The sequence below is a fragment of the Salvia splendens genome, chromosome 3 (genome assembly GCF_004379255.2).
Source record: "Salvia splendens isolate huo1 chromosome 3, SspV2, whole genome shotgun sequence".
Classification (NCBI taxonomy): domain Eukaryota; kingdom Viridiplantae; phylum Streptophyta; class Magnoliopsida; order Lamiales; family Lamiaceae; genus Salvia; species Salvia splendens.
In genome coordinates, this window is record NC_056034.1 from 28,860,739 (window position 1) to 28,870,035 (window position 9,297).

General features: G+C 34.3%; 1 protein-coding gene across 1 annotated transcript; it reads right to left on the reverse strand.

The window, feature by feature from the left end:
- Positions 1 to 4,090: 4,090 nt before the first annotated feature.
- On the reverse strand, positions 4,091 to 6,411 carry LOC121794099 (aluminum-activated malate transporter 8-like). The gene is made up of 6 exons (XM_042192106.1): positions 6,120 to 6,411; positions 5,881 to 6,021; positions 5,397 to 5,669; positions 5,101 to 5,210; positions 4,869 to 5,015; positions 4,091 to 4,610 (listed from the first exon to the last, which is right to left on the reverse strand). Exons 1-6 carry the CDS (start codon positions 6,376 to 6,378, stop codon positions 4,176 to 4,178), a joined length of 1,365 nt encoding a protein of 454 aa, XP_042048040.1. The 5' UTR covers positions 6,379 to 6,411; the 3' UTR covers positions 4,091 to 4,175.
- Positions 6,412 to 9,297: the final 2,886 nt, after the last annotated feature.

Genomic DNA, 9,297 nt, shown 5'->3' on the forward strand with positions numbered 1-9,297 from the left:
CTGCTGATAGCGGTGCTGCTTCACCAGAGACATAGTCGTTTTATCTTTGGGGACGAAACGTCAATCCGAGAGCACTACCGGGTCGTATCTCGTCTTGCGGAAAGAGGACTCCTCGACTCGGCTAACTACTGTTTGAGGTTAATTGTTTCGATATTTACATTGTAATCTCGTTTCAGTTTTGCATTCTGTATTCATTTTTTTGAATTGTATTACGCCCAGTTTTATATCTTGTAATCTAGAAACTAACACACGTCACCACACTTCTTGAGCTCCACCTAATTGTCAGTTTGTTTGGCATCTTTCATGCATGCCATGCATTTGATCACTTTCCTTGCCAAGTTCTTTGAATGCCTTGTTAAGACACATCCCACAAAAAAAAAGAATGTTGATGAGCTATGGAATTTTAACAAGTTAACATTAGCTATAGAAAATTCAAATACACCGATCTTCTGTTACTCTTGTTGGCTTTATTTTCTTTATTATATTATATTATATACCAATAAAGATGATCAAATTTGATAAATCCCACCGAAATGTAGCTAGTCTGCCGCTGCTGTTCTGCTGTTCATGTGCTTCAGATCGAACCTACGTACTTATACCAACTACTATGATAAATAAATATACAAATGCATCATCTATTATACAACCAAAAGGAAAGAAACAAGGATATCTTAAGGTCATGTCAGTTTTAAAAATAAATAATTATTAATTTCCGCATTTATTTATTACAGATATCTCCGATTGCTCTTTTATATCATAAAACATTCCAGTTTCATCAAACTAATTAATTATATAAAACTAAAAAACTTACCTTTTTAAGGATACAAAAATTGAGACGCAATTACCGTTTGATTTTTTTTAAATAATTATAATTTAGGCCGCAAAAGAAAGCGTCCATAATTTAAGGGCAGATTATCTTAATTTTTTGCTTTTTTAGGACGCATCTATTTGTGTTCCCTAATTTTAGTTGTGACACCAACAATAAGGATACTTTATGAAGCGTTGGTGATATAATTAGACACACAAATTATCGTCCTTAATAGTATTAAAAAATATCTTTAGCGTTTTTTTTGTCATAGTGTAAACAGTCTATATATGCTGACGCCTTAAACATTAATCTCTATACATATCATTGCTGTATATATTATCTACCCTTTTGTTAATAGTACTAAATAGAAATATGAATTGGTGACTATCCATGTTTTCAATGAATCTGCAGTTGTACTCGAAATTGCAGACATACTCGAAATTGATAAGTTGAGTTTTGAACTAATTAATGAAATTTTAGTTGCAAACTCAAGGCCTTATTCTATTCATTTATACCTATTTAATTTTGGAGGTTTAAGTAGAAGGAGCCAAGCATATAGCATATATATTAGGGTTATTTGTCTACAAATACATCAACTTTAAACATTTTCTTGTTTTCCCCAAAACTTCAATTTTTGAATATAAATGCATCAACTTTACATTTTTTTATTTTTCCCCAAAGTTAAAAATCAAAACACATTTGAAAAATTAATACTTAGGTGGCATTCAACACTCTATCTATCACAATTTATTTAATAAAAAAATTCCACATCATCATTCCACCTAAAGCGATAAACCCTACAACTGTCCACCACATTGTTTTGTTTTCATTCCATTATGAAAAAGAGTTGATCCTCATCGTCTCTCCGGGAAGCCTCCGCCGGTGTCAAGACTTGCGCTGCAAAGTCTCAGTTCGCTTAGGCTCCTACCCGTGATTCCTTACCGAAACTTGCTGCTTTTCCATCGCTGCTCATGTCTCCTCTGGAGTCGCTGATAAACTCGCTTTACGGAGTTATGTCAGAAAAATCGGCGGCGGACTTGCAGTACAATTGTACAAGTATATCCAAGAGGGAGCAATTAGAATGGGAGAAATAGTTCAAATCATCTAGATGACTAAACTATACAAAACTGACGTATTCCACAATTTCGAAGAAATCAAATTGATAAGTTTTCTCTTTTTATACTAATTCACAAAACTAAGTTTGGGGAAAAGAATGAAGGAAGAGATAGAAGGGGACGAGAAATGCAAGTAAAGTTGGATGTGATGACGTGATATTTTTTAAAATTATTTTCAGTAATTAAAATTAAGATAGATGTAGAGTTGACTACTACCCAAGTATTATTTTGCCAAATGTGTTTTGATTTTTGATTTTGGAGAAAAAATAGAAAAATGTAAAGTTGATGTATTTATATTCAAAAATCAAAGTTTTGAGGAAATATAGGAAAATGTTTAAAGTTGGTGCATTTGTAGGCAAATAACCCTATATATTATTCGAGGATTGCAAGTTACTACAACAAGAACAAAAAATATTCCTTGGAACATTGCAACCGATTGAGGGAATCTTGGTGGGATTCTACACGTTCAACTAACGTACTTTTTGATCTAATTGATGCTTTAAATTCTTGATCTTTAACGTGACTGAGGAGTGTGGAGATTATTAATTAGGTCCACAAAATTAATTAAAATAATAGATCTTTTTACACTTTTTCCACCTCATCGTCGCAAGGACAAGTTGATCGGATTCAAAGAATCTGTTGGCAGTCGCATTTCACGATAGGGAAAGATTAAGACATCGATTAGGTTTTGATTAAATTAAAAATGTGATTAACCAATGCTTCATCCGTCCCACAAGAATATGGACTCTTTTTTTTAGTATGTCCCACAAGAATATGCTTTCTCTCTAATGAGGTGGAATCCATTCTCCACTAATAATATTTTAATTACTTTTTCGCTTTATAATATGGAATTCATTCTCTACTAACAAGAATTGTTGCATGGTGAAACCATGAGAAAGAAAATCTTATAAAATAGTACCTGCAACTATATTGTACTACTATTATACTGTTAACTTTTTTGAGCACGATTAATTTTTAAGCATGCAATAAAAGGGGTGTAGAAGTATAGGGATACTTGCAATTATATACTCCCTCCGTTCCTTAAATTTGTCACATTTTGATCGGACGCCGGTTTTAACAAATATAATGAAAAGTGAGTTGAAAAAGTTAGTGGAGAGTGAGTCTTATTTTTATATATTAGTTTTATAATAAAATGTGAGTAGAAATGAGTGAGTGAAATATGAGGTTCACTACAAAAAATGATAAAAAAGTGAAATGTGATAAATTTTGTGAAACGGATAAAAATAGAAAAATGTGACAAAATTTAAGAGATAGAGGGAGCACTAATATTTGTTGCACAACTTTCATCTAAAAAGTTGCTAATCATCACACAATGATTTTGGTTCAGATAATCGAAATCACACATTGTTTTTCCTGTAACTAAAATCGACAAGTCTCTTTCTTTTTTTTTTTTTTCTTTTTTTTGAATGTCCTTTTTCTCTCAAATAATACTATCACAGTAGAAGAGATTCTTTTTTCCACTTGCTGAAGAGATCAAGTGGAAAACCACCCTAATTCCTCTATTTGACGAAAAACGTCCTTTATGGGCAAGTGGCTGCCTAGCTAGGTTATTTGTTTCTAGTTTCTAAATAAATCGTGGTTTATAGTAGCTCAATATCACCACTATAACAATACTTACAATTAATCATTTTGTGTTTATGCAATAGACTACGTGCAGCCATTTTTGGTATCTATACAATATTTAGTTTTCCCCCTTCAGACATATGATTTTGTCCTTTCCTATTCCCCCTAGAGTGAATCACCCACAACAATCAAATTTAATTCTTTAATTTCACTAATGCGCTTTGGCATTTCACCTAGCTAGTGACTTGTTTGGTAGTCGTGATAACTTCAATGCTCAATTAGTATGGATCCAATTAATGAAAGAATTGTTAAAGTTAGTGTTGGTTCTTATTGGTTAGATTAAAAAACAAGATAATATAGTGAAATGTTTGATAGATTAGATTATTTAGAAGATTAACACACTTTTTGAAGCTAAATAGAGACAAAGTATAGCACGTTCTGCCGAATATAAGTACTAGTTCATTTACACACTTTTTGTACCTTTTTGTGATCACTCACACTTTTCACAACATGACAACATAGATTAAATATTATTTCTGCATTATATTACATATCTCCAATAAAAATACATCATTAACCTATGGATAACAATGGTACATATGGTTTCATATTTCTATCTAGAAACATGTAATAATTCCATTTCCAATAATTGAAGAAATATTATTTTCCTATGTTCTTACTCCTATAGGCTTTTTCATCTCGACGATCTCTATAACAAGTTGATCATCATCATCATTATTTACAGGTTTCACAATCCCACGGTGAAGCAGCTGCGTTTGTTTAAACCCTGCTTTCTCAGCCAATTCATTGACTGAAACTACTATTTTTTCGACAAATTCGATGATGTCGATGAGTATGGAGGCAACGACTAGCGTTGGCATGATTTGTTGAAGGTCTGCTTCATTTGGCGACGAGGAAAATTTTTCCATTATGTTCTTGAGTTCATCTGCTGCAGCTTTGGAGTTGATTAAATGAAGTGCAACAGATGATGATGGAATTGACATGTTTTTCATTGCTGTGGATACTTCTTTGAGAGCCTTCCCACATTCCATGCTCATTTTCACACATGATGGTTGAATTTTCTGTTCGAATTCGGATACTACCTATAAAAATAGGACAGTGTGAGACGAGCAAGAAATGAACGTATTTAGTTCAATTCTTGAATTTATACTATGGATGTAATCAAAGTACAAATTTCAAACTATGATGTGGACCGTTAGATTTTAAGATTTGATGTCAACAGATGACGAATAACGTCAACAGTAAATGTATCTAACGGTCCAGATCATAGTTTAGAGTTTGTAAAAAAGATGCCGTTTGAATTTTATCACTACCCATAGTCTAGAGTAGTATATAGGTACCTGAATTTTAGAATTGGTTATGCAGCCACTAAGTATTTCGATATGGCAAGCACATTGCCTGACTATGCCACCCACGTTCAAGTAGAGTTTCCATGGATGATTCAACTTGAAACGTCCATGACTAGGTTCCCACCATGCAAAATTAGCCTGTAATTAATAATCACATAAATATATTAATAAAAGCATCCATACAAAAAAAGGAATAACAAAAAGGGCATAACTAAGTAGTCACCAATGATTCCTCGGTTGCTTTTGAGTTGAGCACAGATTTATGAATTTGGAGATATGGCTTATCCCTACTATCCTTAGACGACACCACATCGCCAAACTCGGAACTGAAACCTGCAAATTAATCGACAAATTCATAGATGGATAATCATGTGATAATAAGTCATAGCCAATCTCATCCAACTAAAATAATCTCATAACTTAATCTTTGATTATATCTTGATACTATTTTATCCAGGAAACCGGACATCATCATATACTACGATAAAAGACAATCAACATATAGTTACATATATTTACCTTGTAAGGATGCAGAAAGCTGTAGTATGTTTGAAGCAATGAGATCATGCAAATCTAGACCAGCCCAAACCGGGTAGATGCAAAGGGACACAAGGACGCAGGTGGCGCCGCCTATCAAAATCGTTGACAGCCGTTGATGAGCCAACTCCATTATCTCACTGATCCGAGCACCCGACACCGCCACCAGACTGAACGTCAGTATGAATATCAATACCCCATAATCATATCTCCTCTTCACCTTTGGGATGAATCGTGTATATGTTGATACAGCCGCTGCATTTTATTACAACATCTCACAAATTTAAACTTTCATCTTTATTAATTATTGGATGTGATCAGTTGCTAACTGCTAACTATGTCAATAGGTTATAGATGTCAACACGAAGATATTTGTATGTTAACTAAATTATTGACACAGTTAGCAGTTAGCAACCTAACAGAACCCTATTAATTAAAGTATAATTTTTAAAATATATTTAATTACCTAGAATGAAAACAAAAATGCCAAGAACAATTGGCTCTCCTCTCTCCCCACATAGGTTAGCCAAATATTCAGCTCCAACTCCTAAGGCACCAGCTAGTAGAGTGGCACCCCCTCGGTTCAAACTTTTCGAAATTGTGCCTCCTGCAATAAATAAGTTAGTAATGTATATATATATAAATAAAATTTTGTAGATGCTACATCTGGTCAAGTACTAGTAATTAATTGAGTAATTAACTTACCAACTGAGAATTCGAATACGACGACGACAGTCAAAATGGCCCACATTCCGGCTTGCCCGAAGCCATCGTAGAGAGGTCTGAAGTAGTAGAACAAAGACACTAAGGTTAGAGCGAATCCAACCTTAATGGAGTGCAAGATTCTTCTTGGATCATCTTCTCCGATCTTCTTCGTGTCCTTAAACTTGACCTTAAGATTTTCGAACATGGTTTTCAAGAAATTAGACTGTGTTTTCTCTTGGTTGATTGAGGTAATCTCCATGGATGGATACAGATAATGAAGTAGCAATATTGAACCATGCAAAGTTGAGAGTGGAGAGATAGAGAGAGTGTGGTCTCTGGATTTTATAAGAGGTGGAAAATAGAAAAAAGGAGAATTAAAGTTTTACATTAGTTGTGGAAATTAGATGGCGGTGATCTATTCCGTTTTGGCATGCTTTAATCTGATTTCTTTTTGTGGGGAGGTTAATATTTTGTTATATTTAAATAGTAATTACACGGTTGTGTGAGTTGGATTCTGCCCAATTTGTTGAAGCTTCACTTATATGTTTGTCTTATGTATCTAGATTTAATTTATGAAAATATTCTATGTGCTACGTTTATACTATTTCTTTCGTCTGATCGAGACAAATGTGACAAGTTCTAAAATCTTAGTATGGAACTGCATTCGTCCACTATTAATATTCTTGACAAATTGAAAATAAGTATTAACTTAGATGTATAATAAGCAAATAAAACAATGAATAAGAAGTGAATGAAACTTATTCCTTTATGCAATTCAAATTAACATGAAATTAATCGACATAAAAAATTGACTAATAAAACAATGAATAAGAAGTGAATGCAACTTATGCCTTTATGCAATTCAAATTACCATGAAATTAGTCCACATAGCAGAATAAAAAATTGACTATAATACTATTTGGTCGATTGTAGATTAATTGATTTCAAGTTAATACAATTAATTGCATGCATAGAGTGCACATCGCTAATGATTCCCAAAAGAATTGAAGATGGTTCTATACGTCTTCATGTGCTACTTTTGTGTTGTACCACATATCTTGATCTTGTTCCTGAACTCTTTGTTTGATCTTTGTGCTGGCAAAGCCCAATATAGGAGTTAACTAGAAAAGAGACATAACTCCTGCTACAAAGAAGAGAGCTGATGAATAGAATTACAAATACTAAGGACGGGTAAATATATCAAAATATCTGTCACGACCGCCCTTCTAGGGTATAATAAATGTGGCGATCGCGACTTAAACGGACTTAAATACAATCAAAGAAAAAAAAAAACTAGGGTTTTATAAAAGAGGTTTGACCAAGGTATTTAACGACAAATAATCAAAAGAAAAGGCAGAGCGACGCTTTGGCAGATAGACTAAATAGAGGAAACAATTATCACCATTTATTTCAAAATAATGAGGGTTCAACGTATTCCAAAACATATCATGTCTTTAGATTTTAAACGAAATCAAAATAGTTTCGAGAATTCAACAATAAGTAAAACGGGTTTCAGCGGAAGCATCCAAGAGAAAAGTGACGTCATGTATGAAGACACAACGACACTCGTAGTCAAAATATATCAATATTTAATTCTTCATTTAATTTGCTCAACACCGCCAACCGCTCGTCGCCGCTCAACCTGCACATAAGGAAAACACATGCAGGGCTGAGTACTAAAAATAATACTCAATGGGCTCATGCCGAAAACATTTTCAATAAAGAGTTTTATTTATCATGCCATACGAGAGTAACCATCGGGTTTTAGCTTTTAGAAAGGCCCGAGGCACTAAAATCATTTCTCATTGTAAAAGTCGACTGCAGTCATTTTCCCATAGACGTTAGCCATATCTGCCAATACATGACAAGGAATGCGGCCGCAAACCAGGTCACTAGACCGGCCAGCCCGTACGCTAGCACACGATCTACCATAGGTGTACACTAATCCAAGTAGGGTTTGCAGCCCTACGAGGACCCGAATTCGATTTATATAATAATGGCTTCAAGCCATATCAGATAGGCACGTTAAAAATCAAATAAGGCATGATAAACACGATTTCATTTTCATCGATAAAAAAATTTAGGACATCGTCCTTATTTAAAAGAAAGTCCACCTCAAAGCGCTTAAGTCTCAACTATATCCTTTCCCTTGGAATCAAGTTTCGCGCGCAAGAAATCACCTTTAAATATTGTAAATAGCACATATATCAACATGAGAGGTCAGGCAAAAGCTAAGATGCATGCATCCTAAAGCTTCAATTATTCTACCGATATGATTATGAATTCTTCCCAATTGAAATCTTGATCTTTTCAATTAATTTCGCCCGCTCACGTCCCAACAAAAGCAAAGAGATAACCCGACCAACCCGGATTTAATTAACTCCGTTCCGACCTCAAGTGATTATTTTAAAACAGTTCAAACTTAAACAAAATTGGCCCAAAAAAAAGTTACTAAACTAGTCCAACAATATAACCACTCCTAACCACATTAAATCAAAGTAGATAAAATACACGTACAGCCTCACTTCCATTCTTAATCAAATACCCAAATTTTCTTTTAAGGAATTAGGATATATATATATATATATATATATATATATAAAGTACTCCCATTCCCACCACACGTACTCTGCCATTCCATTTTAAATCAACTCTAAGTTAATATATACACTACATATTAAAAAAATAAGTGTTTGCATATGAATTTTAAAATAAGAGGCAGAAGCTCCCACTCCAGAAACGAGCACCACTCTCCATCCCACCAAAATAAAAGGAAAAGGAAATAATTAAAATTTTAAAAGTGAACAGATGATACATACTCCTTTCTCAAAACTATCGGCTACTCCCTCTCTCTCTACTGCATTTCTTCAAACAGAACCCCCAACTCCACCTTTCTCTCTCTTTCCCTTAAGCCCCTTTTTTTTCTTTCGAAAGAGTAGATCGAAACAGAACATAACAGAACAATTTAAAGTCCCAAAACAAAAATCGTCGTTTCTCCAATTCGCCGCTGCACCAGAGTCGATGCCGCTGCTGACTCCGATTCATCACCCGCGTCCACCGCCGTTGCTCGGCGCCGCTGCGTCGCCGCTCCGGCGGCCTCGAATTCGTTCGAAACAACTCGGTTTCTACCCGATTAACCCCGTAAGGTAAGTTCTTAAATTTTGATTAAGTTGATTGT